The sequence below is a fragment of the Strongylocentrotus purpuratus genome, unplaced genomic scaffold, assembly GCF_000002235.5.
Source record: "Strongylocentrotus purpuratus isolate Spur 01 unplaced genomic scaffold, Spur_5.0 spur5_scaffold_19, whole genome shotgun sequence".
NCBI classification, from domain to species: Eukaryota; Metazoa; Echinodermata; class Echinoidea; order Camarodonta; family Strongylocentrotidae; genus Strongylocentrotus; species Strongylocentrotus purpuratus.
Genome location: NW_022145604.1, coordinates 32,937,966 through 32,961,023, shown reverse-complemented (window position 1 = coordinate 32,961,023; position 23,058 = coordinate 32,937,966). Strand labels below are relative to the sequence as shown.

The 23,058-nt window shown below is 37.8% G+C and overlaps 2 protein-coding genes across 2 annotated transcripts; one reads left to right on the top strand and one right to left on the bottom strand.

The window, feature by feature from the left end:
* Positions 1 to 1,290: 1,290 nt before the first annotated feature.
* LOC105436583 lies at positions 1,291 to 11,875 on the top strand. The gene is made up of 4 exons (XM_030990944.1): positions 1,291 to 1,536; positions 7,586 to 7,736; positions 8,040 to 9,417; positions 10,481 to 11,875. The coding sequence occupies exons 1-4, from the start codon at positions 1,513 to 1,515 to the stop codon at positions 11,781 to 11,783; spliced, it is 2,856 nt and encodes a 951-aa protein (XP_030846804.1). The 5' UTR covers positions 1,291 to 1,512; the 3' UTR covers positions 11,784 to 11,875.
* A 4,666-nt stretch (positions 11,876 to 16,541) lies between these two features.
* LOC580079 (translational activator of cytochrome c oxidase 1) lies at positions 16,542 to 21,271 on the bottom strand. Its single transcript, XM_011662245.2, has 6 exons — positions 21,159 to 21,271; positions 19,975 to 20,474; positions 19,249 to 19,361; positions 18,612 to 18,742; positions 17,673 to 17,856; positions 16,542 to 17,024 (listed from the first exon to the last, which is right to left on the bottom strand). The coding sequence occupies exons 2-6, from the start codon at positions 20,450 to 20,452 to the stop codon at positions 16,815 to 16,817; spliced, it is 1,116 nt and encodes a 371-aa protein (XP_011660547.1). The 5' UTR covers positions 20,453 to 20,474; positions 21,159 to 21,271; the 3' UTR covers positions 16,542 to 16,814.
* Positions 21,272 to 23,058: the final 1,787 nt, after the last annotated feature.

Below are 23,058 nucleotides of genomic sequence, written 5' to 3'. Positions count from 1 at the left end.
CCCATCTCTCACAATTCTTAGGATGAAATTTTAAGGGGAAATTTTGAAAAAAACAGACCCATTTTTAAAAGTATTTTTGTTTAAAATGAGACCGATGTTTAGGGATTTTTTGGGGGGAGGGGAAGTGACCCAATAGAGCGGCACATCCCGTTTTTCTTAATATGTGAGTACCCTCCCCCCCCCCCTCCATTATATCCTTCAAAATGTACAAGTAAATATTGTAGAAAATCTGTATTCCGTTGGTAACACCGTGATACCTGCGGAATATAGATTTTCCCTCGCATTTCGTCTCCCCCCCCCCCTGTCATGAAAAGAAATCGCCGCCCCTGCCTATGACGATATGGATCGACGCTTTGTCTAGAGATTTATATGTCCATCGGTGGATCTAGGGAAGGGGGGGGGGGGGCAAAATGAGCTGACCCCCATTCCGACACAAATTCGGTGTAAAAGGGCATCGGAATGTTTGTTTTGTATTTGTTTGTCAGTATTTTCGGATTGCGTTTCACCCCAGCCTCTATCTGCAGGAGAATTCTCGATTTGCTACATACGTGATGGCTTCTGCTTTGATAAACATAATGATAATACTAACGATAACAATGATAATAACAATTATATTTATAATAATGATAATAATGATGATACTTATGATATTAACGATAATAATAATATTAATATTTAACAGCAACAACAGGTACATTTATATAGCGCAACTACCATATGAATATTCTTTACCATGTAAAGCGAAGTATAAACCGCTATACAAATGTGACTATTATTTGTATCATTACTGCGCTTAATAAAAGTATTACATTTTTACCCCGGCTGCAGCTGAGCCGTCATGATTAGGCGCTAAAGCATTCAAGGGATTTCTTCCTACCGGGTACCCATTTACTTCATCTGGGTGGAGAGTCGAAAATGTAGATTAGTTCTACAAATTTATATTTGTGCCGCGACAGTACTCGAACCGCGAACCATGTGACCCACATTCCGTTGACGGATCCGCTAAACCACGACACCTCTACGTCAAACACTCACACTGCTTTCAATCAACCATTACCTTTAATATAACAATTAAACAGTACATGAACCTGTTTTCATCAAGCAGTGACTAAATCAGGATTTCAGCAAAGAACCAATATCACAATATAATCAACATTCAATATTTACTGACTTTAGCCTAGTATAACCTGGCAACGACACGATAACCACTCCCCTTCAACATTGCACGTTGTTAACCGATCGGGAGTCTGTTTCATGACATTCACGTGAAGTATATAACAAAGGCAACAATGGAACGGGCCGTCTTGTTGATATTCGGGATATGAATAGGGAAATAATAACTAGAGTATAATCAAGTATCATCTTCGACTGCTCTGATCAAACGGTACATGGACAGCGTTCAGACTGCATTCATCAGTTATCACAGAACTTACACGAGATTTTGATTCGCAGATATGAACCATTTTCACAATTTATTGATGCATTCCTTCTGAAGTATATAACGCTGGAAATATGGAAGATGACAGAGAATACTATGTAAGTATATATGCACCTTTTTTAATTTGACTTATAATACAACTATATTATTTATTCTGTATTTCGTATTATTGAGATTATCAATTAATGATATATTTTGATATGTAGTTCAATAATTATGTGTTTGGCCTGAACAAAAGATTTTTCTGTTCAGCTTAAAAAGTGAATTTCATACTGGGAACTGTATTTTTGTTATTCTTATCCTTCATGGTTGGATGTTAATCAATATACATTTTATTTGATATTCAAATTATTTAAACTGCTATCGTGTGTATGGAGATCTAGTACATGTATATCCTAATTCTTTTTCACTTATACTTATTTACGAATTTTGTAAGTATTCTCCGAATTTTTAGTTAGACGCGTTATGGTCGGGATAGACTATTCAAAGAATCTTAAAGGCAGCCCTATTTAATATCAACGTTATGAAGAAAAAAGATCGAAAGGTGAATAAGAAAATGGCAATAAGATGACAAAACAAAATATATTCTGGTTATGTCTTGACAGAGAGCGGTACTTTGTAGGGGATATACTGCTTACCTGGCTGACTAAAAATATGCCAACGCATTTGCGAAGGAAATAAATATTTAATCGTTATGATATGGGAAATCAAATTCAATATTCAACATTTAAGTTTGTTCATATAATGAAAAAAATTAAGAACACCATCAAGAATTCTACTATAGCGTTACAAAATTAAGCATGGGGGAAATAAAAAAATAAAAAAAATGGAGACAACTGTGAGGAAAGGCGATTTTCCTCGACATTATTGTTTTCATGGTGTAGTGGTATGTATGTTGTCGTGATTAGGGTGTTATAGGAGGAAATAAACCCGTTTAGACTACTGACCATCAACTGGCCAATAATTAAGAGAATGGTCAATTAACGGAGATAAGCAACAAACGGTTGACAGATATTATCGTCATTAGCGATTCGTAGGCAATGGACCCATATATATCTTCCATGTCTGTACCTTTCCTATCGCACTTTGTATAAATGTATCATGTATGTATTTCATCTATTGCACAAGCTGCGCCTTGAACATTTGACTATCAAGTGGATTTGGCGCCTTATAAATCATATGTATTATTATTATTATTATAGGAGACGAGGTGTTGATGGAGATTGTTTTATACATGAACATACATCAAATTAGCTGGAGGGAAGTTCTTGGTTATTGACACACCCAAAAAAAACAACGTGACGGACATGTGCGCTATATAAGAAGCCACCATTATTATTATTATTATTATTATTATTAATAATAAAACAATTGATTTGTTTCTATAGTGGGGGCTATCATAATACTTCCCAACCACTACACCACCACCTGCACTGTCATCACCAGGCACGTATCCACGGGGGGGGGGGGGGGCACGTGCCCCTCTCCAGGGCGTCGATCAAGTACATGTATGTGCCCCCAAAAACATCTAACTCTGACTACGGCCCTGCCGCCCTGGTCATCACAACCACTATATCACCGTCAACACACCACCACCACTGTCACCACCACCACTTCTGTCACCACTACCACTACACCACCACCACTAAGAAGATTAACACCAATCACGAACACAAAAGCCAACCATCATCATCACGAGCATCAAGATTTCGCAAAAGATCCAAACAAACAAACAAACCAATGATATCATATAAGACGAAAAATGTATGAATTACAAAACTAATTCATTTCGTATAGTAAAATACCAGGATGAAAATGCCAGACCACAATCATCATTATCACTAAAAAGCCACCACCACCACCACCACCACCACCACCACCACCACCACCACCACCACCACCACCACCACTACCAAAACCATAATTAGAACCACGACTACCAACAACAACACCAACATGCGATCATCACCTCCCGCATATCCAGCATCATCATTTCGCGAAAAAGAATGACACAATAGTTGCCTCTTTCATTCAAACTGTATAGCCTCTCGGCATCCACAACAGCACATGTCATATGAATATCGTTTTGTCCCTTTAATTGAATTTGTTTGTTTCTACTTGATTGAAAATAACCAATTTAGCCTGGCATTGATCATCATTGTATTCATAGCTTTGTTGTTCACCCCTTCCCCCCCCCCCCCCCGATTATCTCTCTCTCTCTCTCTCTCTCTCGCTCTCATGGTGCTGTTTACATTCGCTTGAGCACTCGAGACAGCGTATTGATTGAGCAGTGGTATTCTGTGAGGCGAGCACTAAATCAAGTAATATTTTTATCTTTACCACTCTCCTTCTTAATTATGTGCAAATAACGTTTGAAAACCTAAACAGTGAAGCAATCAATGATCCATGACATCTTGTTGGTGTTTCAGACCAACCTGCATAATATTATAACATATTTTCGCTGATAGATCGATCTCTAATCCTACTCAAGTGTTCAATGGTAATGACGTTGCTATGACAACCAGTATAAACATTGCTGGATGCTGCGCTGCATCAATGTTCTATCGATCATCAGAGTCTACACATTGACGGGACGCTGCACAGTGGGCCAGGGAGGAACCAAAGTGCGCCAAAACTCATGTTTGGGAATTTGTTTTTTATAAATCCAGAGGAAATGTTTGGATTTCCAGGGATTTTCGCTTAAATTGTATTACCAACATTTTTTCTAATGTCTAAGCTTTAAGTTGATACCAGATTTGGCTGCCCGATTCTGCCCGTTATTATGTTAGAGCCGTTTTCCTTGCAACATTGCCCCGAAAATGTGTTTATTTTGGTCCGCGGTGTCAGAACAAGTGTTACGCGCCCCCTCGCGCCGTGATTTATGACCATGAATCCTTCATAATTCACCCGCGGACCCCAAAAACCCACATTTTTCGGGGCAATGTGGCAAGGAAAATCGGCTCTAACATAACAACGGGCAAGATCGGGCAGCCAAATTTGGTATCAACTTGAAGCTTAGACATCAGATAAAATGGTGGTATTAAAATTTAAGCGGTACACCGCGGAGATCTAAACATTTCTTCTGGATTTATAAAAAACATGGACAATTAGTCCATTTTCAGTGAATTACCTTATAATATATCATGAAAATTGGGTTTCTATTAATTTTAACCCATTCATTCAACGAAATGAACTATCAGGAATATGTGAGAGCAATTTCATATCAATAACTTAAAAACTTCATGTTGAATTGAAAGATTTTTAAAAAAAGTAACTTTTGCAATAAAACTGTGAATATGTAGGATTTTGCTGTTTGAAGTAGTAAATTTATACCCTTAATGTGCATACCGGAATTAAATATTTCACTGAGGTACTCCTCTATGTATTACCTTTCAACTGGGCAAGAAAAAAAATGAAACAAATAAATCACCCAAATTTAGTTTTGGCGCACTTTGGTTCCTCCCTGGCCCACTGTGCGCTGGTATCAGGAGAAAAGGGTGTGGCGGAGGCGGGGGTCTTACGATTAACTGGAACATAAAATTTGAATAAAAACGGCCAGTACTTTTTTGGGGGAGGGGGGGGGGGCATTTGGAAGGGAAGGGGGAAGTGCCCCCAAGCCCCATATAATTCTGCAGCTGCTTCCAATAAATAAGTCCATATCGAAAAATTTACATCCCTAAGGACTTTATTAATAAACAGAGATGCTTTTTAATTAATAGGATAGGTCGGTCTTAGGGAGACAGAAAATGTCGTACTGAAATGGATCGAGTCATGTGTTATTACATGTTTCGATATAAAGCTAATACGTGTACTTGATTAATGTTTCTATTCCAAGGCCGCGTACAATGGACTATAATTGACTCCATGGAATACTTCCGATGTATATGATTACGAATATCGGAATATTGTTTATGAATTAATTCCTGTATTATCAAGGCGTGTAATGGTTGGTTGAAACGTTATTTGTGCATAAAATGACGGATGAAGAATGGGAAAATAAAGAGCCTTTGCCACGAGGAGGGGGGGGGGGGGGGGGTACGAATGTGTGTCGTCTGTAATGCTCCCTTTGTCATGTTTGCTCTACAAAAGAAATTATTGATACCCTCATTAAACTTCCCACAAAATGTCATTAGCGCAAGCCTGTCTCTTATACATAAATTTAACCTAAAGAAAAAGAAATTCTTTCTTTAAAAAAATATTAAAATAAATATATGTTTAGTTATCAAGATGAATAGAAATCCCATTTTAAGCTTATATTTGTGTGTCGCCTATTCAGCTTCATTTGCTCTTCAAAAGTAGGGTGGGGTGGATGGGATAGTTTGGACAGTTTTGGCTCTACATATGCTACACAAACAAGCTTCCTGTGCCACATCATGGGATAGATATACCAAAGGCGTCAACCGTTTCCAGTATAAGATGAATATATACCGGTGTGAAAGGGTTGTCATGGGGCTAATCAAGGCCAAGAATGAGTAATTTTACAAAGTCATTGGCCCGAATTCACAAAGCAAGGTTTGAGCTCAAACCTCCTTTTGTTTCGTCAAACCTCCTTTTGTTCTTACAAACCAGGTTTGTAAAAAACGCGTAAAACGCGTCATACGACGTACGAAAACCAAGGTTTGTCGACAAATGGGTTCAAATGTTATAGAAACCTGTACCATTTCGGAGCGGAAGTTTGGTGCCTACTCATATAAGTCTCTTTGAAATGCCTTATTAGAATAATATATAGATAAGAAAAGCATGCTAAAATATAATTATGCTTGGTTAGGTATTCTTTGGCAAAATCAAATATTGACAATCTATCAATAGTCCATATCAACCTGCACACCATGTATTTATCTAATCTTAATATGTACATTGCAATAACGCTCCGTGATGAAATAGGGGCATTATTATTTGAACACATGTCGTCGGAGAAATAAAGGTGGGTTTTTGTTTATACTGGTTGCCATGGCACACAATGATCCGCGCTGAGAAAGAAATGATCTTTGTTTATCGACATGTCTGGCAGCATTCTTAATTGATCGATCTTTAGTTGTTCAGGGAGACTGATATGGTCCAAGTTATTAATTTGTCTTCCTTCCATCAGTCATGCAAGATGTCATGGTCATGATCAGACTCACGTTTTAAAGAGAAAGTAGAACCTTGAGGACGATTTTATCAAAATATATATACCATGAATACTTGAAATGAATATGACATATAATTTTGTACATAGGTAAGATCATGATAATTATAAGTAGCAGCCTTGATAAGTATCGGATGTACATTATCTAATAATATTTAGAGAAGAGAAATATGCGTCTGAAGTTAGAAGGTCAAGCAAAACTGAATAAACTTTTGTGAGTTTTAATAAAAGAATACAAAAACCTAACTTGCAAACTGTTTCCTCAGTCTTTCGGCAAATCCACACAGAAATGGTGGCGTGAAAAATACCGTGAAAATCAATACTAATGGCATTGTATACTGTAAATATTTTAGTAGAATACCTTGTTCCACACATCACTTGGAACATATTTTTTTTCACATTAATTATATTATGAGTTGTAGCTGCCTCTTAAAAAAATTAGGGCCTATATATATAATAATATATATAATACCACAGAATGCAACAAGAGGATAAGTCAAAGGCTCTGATAGATTGATAAATGGGCAAATTATACACCAACCATCCAATTAGGCACACAGTAAAAAGAGCCAACAGGACCTCCACACTCACCCGCACTGCCGCACACCCATCCACACATTCCATATGAAGATGATGAACGTACATTGTCTTCTGTCATTCTCATCAACATAGAAATACAATAGACATATCGCATCAATGCTTTTCCAGATCCACATTTACAACCATATACATATAAAGTATTTTTCCAGGATATTAAAATATCTATTTTCTCCATTTATCTCTAGAGTTCTAATCGTGTGCGTGTATATGTGTGTTTAGGTGTGTATGTGCCTGTATACATTATGTGCATCTCCAGTTCCTCTCCCTCTATCCTTTCTTTACTTAAATTCTTAACTCATCCCCATCCAAGTATAGCTTAGAAAAGCTGCTTCAGGTATTACCTCATCAAGGTTCAATTACACTTTTTCACTTTGTTAAACCCATTCTTTCCATCTTCTCTCTCTCTCTCTCTATGATAGACCCACCCTGATCGGATGCGGGGTGCTACCGGTAGGAAGCAGAATGCTATGATGCACCAGCAGCTCAAGTCCTTTGAGACTATGTTACGTACCTTCCTAGAGGGACATGAGACGGGATCTCTTTATCGGGCCCTGGCCAGAGTTATTCCTCGTAAGTTACTTAGCTAGGTTCATTTGTTGGCATGAGCCTTGGAATGATCTCGATTTTAATCAAACTGCTTAAAAAGTTTGAATACAAAACACTATTCTAAGCCTATATCTTGATCAAGTCATTGAATCGAAATATATTAACATTATCAGAAGGAAAATGTCCTAGATAAGAGGTGAATATCACAGGTAAAATGGACGAAAATAAAAATGTCTGGGGAAAAACAGTTAAAGGTAAAATGTCATATAAGTATTGTGATAGTGTTACTCAATGAATTGCATTATTGTTATTTCATTTTTCACGTAGATAATCGTCACGTGTATTCCCTCGATGGCTTGAATGACTATGCGAATCAGTGGTACAGAGACCGTGAAGAGATTCATGTTGACGACCATTCAATCATCAAGCGCATTGAGGAGTTCAATCAGGAGATCCTATACCTGAAGCAGATGAAGACGATATTTGATGACCGTATCTATTCAGTACTCTTCGAGTTCTACTACGAGATGGTCATGGAGGAGATTCCGCAGGCTACCAAGTTATTGGAGAGAGGTCGTAGAGCTAGCAATGACGTCAGGGGTTCGAATCTCCTTGTCATGTCGAACATCGAAGGGTACGCCGCACTTCATGAGCCGATGCCAGTGAAGAAGTTGTGTGATATCTCCAAAGATTGTGAGAAGCTGTTTTCGATTATCCATCAACTCCAACATATCGATATCCGCTGGGGTAGTCTTCTGAAGTCTGAAGAAGTGGATGTTGAGTTGTTCGATCCTGATTCCATTCATGATGTGAAGCTGTATCCAAACTACCTTAGATTCGAAGCGGTACTACGTCTCATACCAGACGTCATGCGTAAGATACAGAGTGCCATCAAGTTGACAAAGAGCTGGTGGTACCAAGCTGAAAGGATACGAAGACGTCTTCGAGGACAAAAGATCCGTGATGACATTGCTTCAGATCAACCTTCTGAAAATGATCCCAATCAGATAGCTGAATCTCTAGAAGAGAATGAGCCTATGACAGAGCAAATACCTACGAAGGGCCACTCAACCACACCTTACAGATCGTCCTCTGATCATAAAACCGAAGCCGTTCGGGATATCGATGAATACACCAACTACCACAGTCCTTCCGTTGACTACAGAATAGAAGACAGACAGCACATTGATAATGATGAAGAAGGTAGTGGTAGACCCATTGAAAGAAATCCTTATACGGAAGAAGACAAGCCTTCGCAGTCAAGAATAAACCCAGAGCAAGAGATGATAACTCCCCGCCAGACGTACCCCGCCGTGATTGAGACAGTTGAAAATCGTCTCAAGGAGCTCTCCACCTCTATTGCTCTTACACAAATGGACTTGGCTTCAGAGACCAACGAACTTGAGTTCTTCAATAGGCGACAACAACGAATTCGAAAACTGAAATCAAACCTGAAGCGTGCAATCAATGCGATGGAAGCGATGCATGACGAACTCAAAAGCTACAGACGCGTAAAAGAACAACTTATTCTACAGTTAGAAGAGGTCGAGGACTTGTCAGAGAGACGGCATATTTCCGGGAAACTAAAGACTTTGGACGAGAAAGTGAAGGATATTCAAGAGCTTTCCCAGGTTATCGAATATCGACATAAACTAATGACCAGTGACTTGAAACTTGAACTGGACCTCAGAGAGACGTTCACCAGGTATGTTTTATTTACTTTTAATTCAACTTTTGTTTGAATTAGGTACCATGTTTATTCATCTTATTTCGAAGTATGCCTAAGCTGTGCCTTAAAGCCCGTCTGTATTAGTTTGGCCAGGGGGGATTAGAACTCCCTGCAAGGTCACTGACAAGGGGTTATCTCATCAAATCAGCTCTCAATTAACATAAAAAAGGGGATCATGGGGGACCAACAGGCACCGATTAGGCATTGTTTGCAGTATAGAGGGCGCAAGTAGCTATAAAAAGTGCAGTGGGGCTTTAAAAGTAGGGAAATAATCATACACCACAGCAGATATGTCGTCATTATACCAGAATGAATGGCTAATACTCCTGTGTAGGTCAACAACTTTATTGCGTATAAGGAACACAATTCTTTCCTAAGATTTCTAAAGACCAAAATAATAAGAAAACAAGCAATTAGATGTTCATTCATTTTTTAAGGGTAGGAAGGCCTTTTGGTCAAAGCAATTTCTTTTTCTTTTTTCTTCACGGGCATCCTGGGGAACTGAGGTAGAACATTCGCTCTTAATTCATGTTACATGTACATGAAATTATCGATTATATTTCAATTATGTTTTATGCTATAAACTTTGTACTTGTGATTGAGTGATTGCCAAATAAATAATAAGTCCTCTAAATATTCAATTCATACGTCTTGATATTTTGCCTGTGATTAGTGTCTTAACATCAAACAATTATTTTATCTCTTCATCTTCATCTGTTTTAACTATTTAACATTGGTTGCCAACAAGGCATATAATTGCATTTAAGATACTTTGGCTTCTTAATAAAGCTTTGAATGGTCAAGCCCCAAAATATTTTGTTTGAATTATTATCATTGAAATCACATCCATATACACATAACTTACGAAGTTCACAGGACACAATAAGTCTCATATGTTGCTGTATTCAAAGTTTTGTTGAAGAAGCAATGTGTCCATAAAGTAGCACTGTTAGGACTTTTGTTTTCATCACAGCTCAGCTGCATGCGCTATGTAAATTGATCTAATTATTATTATTATTATTATCTCTTGCCTATGAAGATACCAGAACGAGGTTGAAGGGCGAGTTGATCTATTGAAGTCTTCAGTTCAGGAAGAGGAGGAGAAAAGAGTCCAACTAGAACATGAGCTGATGTTACTTCGTCCGCAGGCTGTATTAGACGGGCAAGATCACGAGTGCTTACAGGATAACAGGACGTCAAACAAGGCTCGCCAAAATGTCTACCAGATGAACAAGAGTCGGTCTGTACCAAGAGCATCAAAGAATGGGATGAAAAGTGTTCCCTGGTTCGGTAATAGCAGTCAATCTTTGGATGAATCTAACCGAACAGATGACGATCTAGACAACATAAACAGAGAGTCTTATTCCCCTGATCTACTGCTTGGTCAGCTACGATCTGATAATTCCAGTTGGGATCAGCAGAGGATTCTGGATGATAGGAAACATCTCAACCGGACTACAAGTAGCCCTGATATCTTGAGCCACATGAGACGTACTTCTCTTGATAGTGGAGTCAATGGAAGCCGGATTATGAACCGTGATAATATGGTCAGACCAGGAAAGGGTAAAAAGAACCCAAGGCTTTCACATCAGATGCCTCAGACCAGTGGAGATACCTCTGACCATGACAGCGCCAAAGACATCCAAGATAGATCCTCAACCAAACAAACTCAGAGGACTTCTGTTCCTGAAATAAAGTATGTCCCTCCAAGTTCTAAAGGAAAGAAAAAGCATCGCAAACCAAAAGCTCCAGAGAGAATATTATCTGATGAGAATGAAGATGTTAATGATTCATTTGGATACGGTGGATACAACAGCAGACATGGGGGTCCTTACCAAGACACAAATCACTCTGACCATAATGACAGAGGTACGGACGAAGGAAGAAACAGGCAAAGGAGACCTTCTTCACCCACTAAACGCAGTAATCTACCCACTAGAAACCTGAAAAGACTGCCTCGCGGATCACTCGGGTTGAACAACAAAGCTGCCCCAGTTCAGAAACAGCCTCCTCTACCACAACTACGTGAGGAAGATGACCCATCTCCAGCTCCAAGGAAAGATCGAACCCCAAGAATGTATGACCCCAAGAGAGGGAGCTTAGATAGTGTCATCAACTCACCACTACCGCTATACTCATACATGCCTCTTAGTGTTGATCAAAGTGGGAAGAGAGAGCTTGGTGGTGACGGTGGATCTAGGAAGGTGAAGAATGCACATCGACGGAAACCAAGGATCAAGTCAGATCAACCAGACATCTTGTCACCATTGTACAAACCAAACCAGACACAAAGAAGAAAGAACCCTCCAGTTAGCCATATACCAGTCAAAACCACATACTGAGATCATCTAAGGCATGTTAAATAAGAGTAAGCGCGATAGCCCAGTTGGTAGAGCAGTGGTCTCGTAATCTGGCGGCCCGGGTTTGAAACCTAGGCGATGCGCTAGTGCCCTTTGGTAAGGCATGAATCCTCATTACCAGGTCACTCGGAGAGGACCTAAAGCAGTCGGTCCTCTGGTTCTTACTAACAAGCATTTATGCTTTCTTAGCAGTCAGGTAAAATAACCACCACTAACTAAATAGATGCTGAAATGTAACATAAATGTATTATTGGCCCACAAGCCATGGAGATGTATTTATTCTTTTGAAATAAGAACAAGTAACGGCTTGGTTGGACCTTTTAAACTTAGCTTACCGGTATACAAATAAACATAAATGCATTGCAAAAGCAAGAAACTAGAAGCATACGTTGTTTGAATGTATCTTCTCAAACAGAATGTGAGATACGATAGAAATATATACTATGTGTTTTTACAACATTTCATCATTGTGTTTTTTCAAGAAATGATGAAAAGCTATTTAATCCAACCGCTAAGAATAATAGCTATCAAGTATGGATGGAATTAATCTTTCAAACAAGAATTTCCCTTCGCATTCAAGTCTTATTTAAAATCTCTTTTTAAATAATAGATGTTGCTTCATAAGGCAATTCTTTAGGAAGCAGCTTTTTTTCTAGAATTATGCAGAATCCTTTAGCCTAATATTCTTAAATGGTATCCATAAGTGTAAAGCACTATCTATCTTACAGTTCAGGACACATACCGAAAAGCTATTATGTCTTTGGCTTTAGTTGACCTGCCATATACATGTAGGCACCGAAAGCAATCAGACACGTGGGTTGAGAGAGGCTAATGTAAATTAATGTCTTGCTAAAGGAAGATACATATGTGAGTATTCAGTGAGCTCTATGTTATAAGATTCAGAAATGTAAGGTGTATCACACTTAGCGTCATAATAAACGGCCATCGTTTTGCCCCTGTATATCTGAACAAAGCTTCACTCCTCAATGAACACTATGTACAGAGTTGGCATACCCATGACTGATGGCTTGGGAATAAAATAAAATGTATCTTACTTCAGCTGCGAGTATAATGGGACAAGGGTGTACAGCAGTGTCATGTTTCAAATTATATACCTTTTTTTTTTAATATTGAGAGAAGGCCACTGTGACATATTCAAATATCAATAATCTTTTTTGTATATAGAATCTGTTCATTGCAAGTGCATCTTACAACATAAATGTTGTCCTATTATGTAAGTAGACTGTTCTCGTTATGTATCTTTACTACTACATGTAACTTTCCTCTCTTTTTTGTAATTCTGTAATGAATATTTGAGTTGTAAACTATAAGTAAATGACTATTTCTTACAAAATGGTATGAATAAAATATAAGATTAGATATTGTCACTTTTCCTTGTTATAATTGAGATTTTTAAAAAATTCACTAACATCTGAAATCATTAGGTGCGTGGTAGATTGTGTATCAACATCTAACAATGAGAATTTCCAATATGAAAACTGAAGAGAACTGCAAGGAATTAAGAGCATGTCTTTGTAAACAAAGTCTCTCTCTCTCTCTCTCACTCTCTAAGTGTCATATCGATTGACTTGGCGATTATGCTGTTCCACAATCCTCGGTTCCTAGCCTTCTCTATTAGCACCATTCAACCCTCGGTTCCTAGCCTTCTCTATTAGCACCATTCAACCCTCGGCTCCTAGCCTTCTCTATTAGCACCATTCAACCCTCGGCTCCTAGCCTTCTCTATTAGTACCATTCAACCCTCGGTTCCTAGCCTTCTCTATTAGCACCATTCAACCCTCGGCTCCTAGCCTTCTCTATTAGCACCATTCAACCCTCGGCTCCTAGCCTTCTCTATTAGCACCATTCAACCCTCGGCTCCTAGCCTTCTCTATTAGCACCATTCAACCCTCGGCTCCTAGCCTTCTCTATTAGCACCATTCAACCCTCGGCTCCTAGCCTTCTGTATTAGCACCACTCCCAGTTCTTTCACTCCTCTCTTTTCCAACAATTTCTGCAGACTGTCCATCCACAGTATCCTCCTTCTTCCCCTACTCCTTCTTTCCACAATTTTCCCTGTCAAAGCGAGATTCTCTAGGCCTCCTTTGCATGCAACGTGACCCATGAACTTCAACTGCCTAATCAACATCTCATGTATAATTTTCCTTTGCACTCCAGCTTGTCTAAGAACTTCCTCATTAATAACTTTGTCTACAATTGAATATAAGGACCTATTTCTAAAAACCGCAACAGAGGCATCTTATAATCATATACATGTGTATACACTTCTAACTTTAAAGGTACTTCTTAGTGTGTTTATATAATAAAGAGTCTTGGCAGGGATTATTGAAATAAAAAGAGAATCACGTTACGTATTTGGATCATTTTATGTCTTTTCTTTCCTGCACTTTTCATAATAAATTCACAGATTTTCACCATAAGTGAATGCCATTTAAAACACATCAACTAGCATCTTTACAGATTCATTGGAGTATTAAACACAAACAGAATAAGAAAAGAGTCTCTCTTTCACATTTCAAATCAAAATATATTTCAAGTTTTGCTCTTTTATCCTCGATACAAAGTACCTATAACAGTGTGTAAAATATTTTCCATTTCAAATTCATTCATAGAGAACCTCTCCTCTATATACAAATAAGAAGGGTGGTTATAATTTTGACACTATATCACTCAATCAAATATATTTAGTGACAAAATTGATTGATTTTTCCCCAATATATTATAAAACATAATTTGGCCAGAATAAAAATTTCCACAACACTCTAATTAATTGAAAGATGGCACGTTCAACTCTATCCTGTAATATGAGTATATGTAACATAGTCCTGTAATTCTTTAAGCAGGTTTCTGAATTTGTTCTTTAAAATTTGCCAATTGTGGGGGATCCCAATGAAAGATTTACAAAAAATTCTTAACTTTTCCTGTAATAACATTCTTCAAAAGCTTAAAATATTGCTGTGCATCAAAATTAAATTGCTGAGGGAAATCTACTTCCATCAAATTTATTCTGGAACAATTTTCAGCTTTTAATGAGGGGAAAATCTAAAAACATGGGGTCTAGGGTATGCCATAGAATACAGTAAAATCAATGTTCAAAGCAATTATCATAAAATCTTTTAGACTTCTGCTAAACAGGTTTTCACCTATCTGTGTCAATTTAAAACTAGATGGAACTTCGACTGCGCGCAGTCGAAAATGATGCCTCCGTCATAGAGCAAGTTTACAAACCAAAACAGAAGAAATTTTTCAAATTCAAGTTTCATTGTAATCCATTAACAGGTTCTCAGAATATCGTGATTACAAGCAATTTCTCATATACATATATGACCCTTTGATGTTTGACCTCATGACCCTAAAATCTACTCAGTTCATTGGCTCTGCAAGATGTCCTGAGTTAAATAGTAATCCATCTGTCAGTTCTAATGAGAATGCGTTCACAAGCTAATTTTGCATACATAATGAGCCCATGACATTTGACCTTTGACCTCATGACCCAAGAATCTACTCAATTCATTGACTCTGCAAGATACATATATGATCTAAGTTTGGCAGGAATCCATCAATCTGTTCTAATGAAAATGCGATCACAAGCTATTTTGCATACATAATGAGCCGCATGACCTTTGACCTTGACCTCATGACCCCAAAATCTAATCAGTTCATCGGCTCTGCAAGTAACATACATGACCTAAGTTTGGCAGGAATCCATCAATCGGTTCTTGAGATAACACGATCACGAGCTGTTTTTGCATACATAATGAGCCCCGTGACCTTTGACCTCGTGACCCCAAAGTCTAATCAGTTCATCGGCTCTGCAAGATACATACATGATCAAAGTTTGGCAGGAATCCATAATCGGTTCTTGAGATAACGCGATCACGAACTGTTTTTGCATATATAATGAGCCCTGTGACCTTTGACCTCGTGACCCAAAAATCTACTCAGTTCATTGACTCTGCAAGATACATATATGATCTAAGTTTGGCAGGAATCCATCAATCTGTTCTAATGAAAATGCGATCACAAGCTATTTTGCATATATAATGAGCCCTGTGACCTTTGACCTCGTGACCCCAAAATCTAATCAGTTCATCGGCTCTGCAAGATACATACATGACCAAAGTTTGGCAGGAATCCATCAATCGGTTCTTGAGATAACGCGATCACGAGCTGTTTTTGCATATATAATGAGCCCTGTGACCTTTGACCTTTGACCTCGTGACCCCAAAATCTAATCAGTTCATCGGCTCTGCAAGATACATACATGATCAAAGTTTGGCAGGAATCCATCAATCGGTTCTTCAGATAACGCGATCACGAGAACGGGACGTACGGACGTACGGACGGACGGACAACCCGAAAACATAATGCCTCCGGCTACTTCGTAACGGAGGCATAAAAAGAGATTGTCAATTCTAACTGGCTTAAATAGGATACAAGGAAACCTACATTCTCATCAATATCTCTCGGCACACAGAAAATATATTTCTGAAAATAAGCCTTCCCTTGAATTATGAAGCTGATGGGAGGATAGGTAGCTTAGCCAAATGAAGTGGCACAAAAGATGCATCCAGCAAACAAAATGCATAATACACAGTTATAATATTAGTTACATAGAGTTAGAACCAACACTTTAGGTTATTGAGCTGGTAAATACATATACTATCTCAACTAGGCTTTATGTTACCCAGTCTTTCATTAGGAAAAAGTATTTAAAAAAAACCACTTATTATTAACAACCATCAACTATTATGCCTTTTGAGTTTTGGATGCGTCTTTTTATGCCACTACATTCACTATGTTACCTTGTAAGATCTTCATTTCAATCCTCATAAAGGATGTTTCTGGGGCTACATGGTGACTTGTGAGACACTCTCATCCTTGCTGATGACATTGTAAAATACTTTTGACAATCCCCTCATGACTTTTAAAAGCATTGATGAATGTTCAGGTCTGAATCCTCAAGGGCTAGGGTGGTCTAAAGGACATACTCTAGTCCTTACTGATCACATTGTCAAATACTTTGAGAACTTCCTCATGGTTTTCAAAGGCATCGATGAGTGTTGCTACTGCAGTGAGATCTGAATCATCTAAGGCTATGGTGGTTTGAGGGACGTACTCTAGGCCAGATGATTGGATTGGTAGAGAGCGTTCAGCAAGACCATCTCTGACTGAGCGAAGGTCCGAAGGATCACAGATGAACTAGATGAAAACAAGATGAAGAACAGGTATGTTTAATGATTAAAGGCTTGTTTAACGTTGTTTCAAGTTTTACAAATCTAAGATGCATGGCCCTTTGTGTTATCAGTGTCGGTGATATGGTGTAATATTGAAGCCCTACAAATTTGCACTTTAAAATGATCATGAAGTGCTTCAAAAAAGTAAGAATCTTTGAGTGACTGGTTTTCCCCTAATAAACGGTAGTTTTGCCAACGGTTTTGATATTTTGAATTTCAATTATAAATTTCTTGATAATCAAACATGCGATTGGCTTGTAAAAGTCATGGGGTTCCTGACTGACCTAAAGGTTTATGATTATGATTGCAGCATGAGCTAAATCCAGGATTTTGCTTAGAATCAGAGGCAAAGTTACCCAATACCTTTAATACTTATTGGTGCACGTATTATGCAAATTAAATTTCATCATTTCATAAATCTGTTTCCCAAAAAGTAAAACACTTGATACAGAAGATATACAAACAAAATTCCCTTTATTCTTTCTAATGATTTTTTTTTAAATTCACATGTTCAGCATTAAATGAGTAAGGGAAGGGAGGCAAGAAAATGCACTCCCAATCCCCACAAAATATATCATTTTAAACATAACTGTATTTAGATTACTGTTCTCACCATGAATACACTCTGACCATCTTCATCTGTTTCATCTGAGACTTCTTCTGCTCCAGCGTCTATCGCTACCTCTTCTGCTTCATCAAGACTCATTGACCCCTCATCTTCAGGGTCACAAGGAACCCGTAGAACACCCTTCTTCTCAAAGGCAAACATAGCTGTGCCCTGCTCACCAAAGACTCCCCTGTGGAAGGACAGGATTATGGTTAGGGTGAGATTCATAGAGCTGTGGTCTTCAGGTTCACATGGAACCAGTAGAACACCCTTCTTCTCAAAGGCAAACATAGCTGTACCCTGCTCACCAAAGACTCCCCTGTGGAAGGACAGGATTAGGGTTGGGTTAGGTTCATATCAATATTAAGATTCACAGAGCTGTGGTTTTCAGCTTCACATGGAACCCGTAGGACACCCTTCTTCTCAAAGGCAAACATAGCTGTACCCTGCTCACCAAAGACACCCCTGTGGAAGGACAGGATTAGGGTTAGGGTTAGGTTCATATCAATATTAAGATTCACCGAGCCATAGTTTCTAGGATCACAAACAACCTGTACAACACCTTAAAGGCAAACATGGCTGTGCCCTGCTCACCAAAGACACCCCTGTGGAAGAACAGGATTAGGGTTAGGGTGAGGTTCATATCAATATCAAGATTCACAGAGCTGTGGTCTTCAGGTTCACAAACAACCTGTACAACACCTTTCTTCTCCAGGCAATCATGACTGTATACTGCTGAAGTAAAATAATCATAAACATTCTTTTTAAAGAAAGATTCATCTCACAGTAAATGACATTCTTGTCAGCTGTATTATAACATCAGTTTTGGAGAATACCCATATAAATATGTATTAGAAATATTATTCTTTATGGAAGATTGCTCTAGGATACAAAAGCTAATAAAAACTGACTGTCTCTCTCTCTCTCTCTCTCTCTCTTACTCACCCATTTTTGCTGGTAAGTTGTGTTAGCTCTTGTCTTACTCTCCTCGAATTGTCTGTTAACACTGTAACAAGAAGTGATGAATTGGCTGGTCCTCTAACCTCAAATGTAAGTTGTGAGTCTCCTTGTTTACTCTATAATGTAGAAAATGGAATTTTAAAAAAAATGTACACATATACACATTGCAGAAAAAAAAATTTTTTTTTTTTTTTTTTCCTCAATATTCAAACTTAACAAATTAGGGAGGTGTTGATTCAAGGCTAGAGGCATATATGTTACGGTACTTTATGGGCGACTCAGAAAAAAATAAAGAAAAAATAACCTAATATCAAATGCATAGAGGCGTGAGTGTCTGTATTCTCAAAAAAAAGACTTCTTAGAATAGAGGCTTTAGGGTTAATCCTTAATCACATAATAAATAAATAGATCTGACTCATCAAGGGACCAATTACTGTGAATTGGATACTAGCTCAGTCAGTAAGGAAAAACAACATTTTGTGTTGTATTTATAGTTAAAGGTGCACACAACATATATGTTATGCCTCCTATGTCTCACACTTCTTGTTCTAGTTGTTTGACAAATTCATTGGAATGGATTAAAATCTTGTAGATTCATAAAAGGACAAACTGGTCTACTTACAGTGCTAGCTTTCTTGATCATACTGTCTATGGTAGCTTTAGGCATGGATTTGGACTTGGCTAGAGAGATCAACGCGGCTAGAGACGAGTTTGTTTCCGGATTAGGACCTCGTTCTGTGCTCAAGCAAGGGAAATGAAAATATGTCACAAATTGGACAGGATTAGTTTACACAGTTCAAACCACTACCCTAAAATCAAATAAACAAACAGCTTTCTGAACTCTGACATTATAATTCCTTTCATTGCCTTTATCTGATTAGGTAACAATACTTTCAATTTGTTGAAATATTAACATCTAGGGTTTTGGAGTTTTGGAGTGAAATCATAGTCAACTAATGTCAGAATTTGGAGCACGAAACACTTCCCATGAGTAGAAATGTTGTTAGGTTGAAGTGGCCATTGTGCAGTACTCTCATTACTACTCTGCATTAGAATAAATTCTGTCCAAATAACTGATACTATGGATTGTCTAGATATGGATTATAAAGTAAACAAAGTATAAAATAAAGTGTTTTTTGTGTATGGTATTTTCTTTTGTTTTTCTTTTTTTAATGAACATATTTCTTTGAAAATTTGAAATTGAATACATGTATATTTCAGTCTCTTTCATAACATTTAAGAACACAAACACTAATGATGCACTTCACATGATCTGACAGTACGATGCACCCCCCCCCCCCTCCACTAATATAAAAGTGTTCACCCTGAAGCAGGGTGATTTACAAACCTTTAACTGCTAACTTGAGTTGGATTCCAATCCTTGTAAAAGCTTTGCTCTTCTCAAGATCTTTTGGTCCCTTGATGTATTTGACCTTTGACCATTTATTATGGCCAGCATAGAGGGCGCTGCCACATGTTTGCAGACTTCTTTGTGATTGACCTCCAGGGTAGCAGTCCCTTCCGTGTGAGTGGTGCTTAGATGTGCGAGACACATAATTGCAAAATGGGCTTTGTCTAGACTGGTACGATGATAAGACTTCTCGGGAGGATGGAGACAATGATGATGGCGACGTTGACATGGATGATGATTGCACTATTATATTAGATGTCCCTGTACAGGATACTTGTCTTTTACACTGTTGCCATGACAATGTAGATACAGTTCTCCAGTTTTCTATTCTCAAGAAATGAGCAGCTCTAAAGACAGGAATCATGCCTGCTGTCCTCCCGTCTCTTAGCAACCGTTGAATTAGGAATGCCATCATAGGGATGACTATAGTTGTTTATCTGTTGAAATTAATAAGAAAGCATCCAAATCAACTGTAACATAGACCCTACACCTTAATTTAGAATTCTAAGCACTAATAATTAAAGTATTCAAAGAACAATATTCAAAGAACAATTAATGGCCATTATTTTGATGAAATGAACACCCCTGACTGCAGTGATCACAAAATGAACAATGGACAGGTGATCAATCAGTAACACTAACTGTGCTTACACTACAATAGTAAAAGTCACACAGTGTCAGTGGTTTCCCATCTCAAACTAAAGTTCAAACTCATCATGCCTACTTTTGCACACCAGTAGATCTAATTGTAATTTGTATTTCTAACAAAGCACTTTCCAGAAAACATCATTACAATACATGTGTTTCAATGGGAGGTCTGTGAACTTTTACTTATTACGGTTTTGTGAAACACTACCCTGGTCAATAATAACCAAATCATCCCCATCCCCTCCCCCCCCCCCCCCCCCCCCCCCCCCCCCAACCTCTGCGGCTCTCAGCATGTCCGCCTTCTCCTACAAATTAACGACAAACTTCACTTCAGTCCCATCTATAAATAATTTTGTTACCATATTCGATCTATGAGTAACTTACAACTTATCTTGTCATAATTAACAGCTCTGGCTGCAAAACAGACATTCGCACAATTACATACAATAATGAAAAATTAAATTGATAATCACCAAACACGAAATTCTGCAGTTTTTGTGTTTAAAAGTAATCTCTCGATTCTACTTCTTGGCCCCGTCCGACGTCCGGAGCTGGAGCTGTCTTTCTCCTAACGATAGATGGCGGCATGCAAAACATGACCAGTCACACTATCAAATCTGACTCGACGCTGTACAGTCGTAAATCGATTTCAGATAAAATATGATTTGAATAAAATGCACACACACACACACACACACACACACATACACACAAAAAAAAGTACAAATCTTATTTACCTTCTGGACATGATAGGTAAAGGGGTATTAAAACTACGGTAATGCTGAGAACCTGCTGATAATTGTTTATATTTTACAGAAATCGTATACTCTTCTTGATTCTTGTTTATGTATTATTCTTTGTTTTAATCTTCCACCCGTTTCATTTCATTTGTTCACCATTCACCAGTCCATTAAGGATTTGCTGTAGTTGCATAATACATGTCATTAGTTGCAAAATAAAATACATTTTAGGGCAAAATTAGGGACATGTTTTGTGATATGCGATACATAAATAGGTCTATATGGCATATTGTGATAATTTATTATCTTTTCTTTCTCTTTTTTTATAATTTTTTATAGGACAACATAGAGATTGAGTCGGTCTCAACTATGCCTGAGGCTGAGAGTATTCATGTGTATATTCCTAACCAGTGCTATCTCATGGTGGTCTCACCAGAAAGCAAACCGTTTCCTAGATGTGTTTAAAAATTATGAAAATCATAATACATTTTATATAAGGTATTATGTGAGTTGCTGCTATCAAATTTTGATAAAGACCGTCAAAACCATAGATAAATTTGTCATATACTAATCCTGCTTCCAGACAAATTTCGCTACCTCAATGAATATATACCTAGTTGCCGAGTTGAGCTCAGAATACGCCTGGACTAAAGACTAAAGACCCCCCCCCCTCTCTCTCTCTCTCTCTCTCTCCCCCCCCCTTTCATTTAGATAATGCTATCACTGACCTGCGAAGTCGTCTTTTTCAGAAGAGGGGGAAACTAAATCAGCCTGAAAGGTTAGACTATCAAAAGTAAAAGCAACCTTGCCCTTTTAAAACGAGAGAGAGAGAGAGAGAGAGAGAGAGAGAGAGAGAGAGAGAGAGAGACAATCAATAGCAATTTCCAGATCAAAGAATAATAGAACCTTGCCCCCGTGGTTTGCTTCGTAATATGAACAATAATGAAGTCTAATTAGATTATGTTCTTTTTATCGACGAGAAAACCGATAAATAGGGATGATATAATCATTTTATAATGCATGTAAATCTTGAATATAGACTCATAATTAAGATACACAAAAAGGTTGAGAAATCCAGGTCATTGGTGAAGGAATGACTGTAGGAAGGCATGTTATAATCGAAATCCCCACAGCCGTGAATTTAGATTTGTTTGTAAATCCAGCATACATGTCAATATTAATACGATATAAAGATTACGTGATCTCTATGCTTTCTGATGCCATTAACATAACTGACTAGAATCTAGTTGTAAATTTGATGACGATGAACCCGTAAATCTTAGTTTTATATCATGCTGATATATATATACGATCGTATGAATTGATGGTCATGAACTTGTGTAGGCAAATAGAATCTGTTTATGGTATTAGAATTTGTATTTGCATTGACTGTAAATGATATTTTTTATTTTATATACTATTGGTCTATAACTCTATAATTAGTTCATTTTTTAAATCATAGTTACTTAATCTGCTTTATTGAGGATATCGCCTATTTGTTCAAGATTACCTCTGTCTTGGCAACGATAAGGGTTATTAAAATAAATGTCCAATGCTGGTGACATCAGAAGTCAATTTTTTAATTCCCTTTTTGTGGGGTGTATTTTTAAGGGGTATATTTTGCATTAATACA

Excerpts from the sequence above, each read along its gene's own strand:
- LOC105436583 (XM_030990944.1), top strand. The coding sequence starts at position 1,513 with ATGGAAGATGACAGAGAATACTAT. Across the intron at positions 1,537-7,585 it reads AAGATGACAGAGAATACTAT|ACCCACCCTGATCGGATGCG; the intron begins GTAAGTATATAT and ends TCTCTATGATAG. Across the intron at positions 7,737-8,039 it reads CCTGGCCAGAGTTATTCCTC|ATAATCGTCACGTGTATTCC; the intron begins GTAAGTTACTTA and ends TTTTTCACGTAG.
- LOC580079 (XM_011662245.2), bottom strand. The coding sequence starts at position 20,452 with ATGATGGCATTCCTAATTCAACGGTTGCTAAGAGACGGGAGGACAGCA. Across the intron at positions 19,362-19,974 it reads ACTCAAGTTAGCAGTTAAAG|AACGAGGTCCTAATCCGGAA; the intron begins GTTTGTAAATCA and ends GCTTGAGCACAG. Across the intron at positions 18,743-19,248 it reads TGATCAAGAAAGCTAGCACT|AGTAAACAAGGAGACTCACA; the intron begins GTAAGTAGACCA and ends TCTACATTATAG.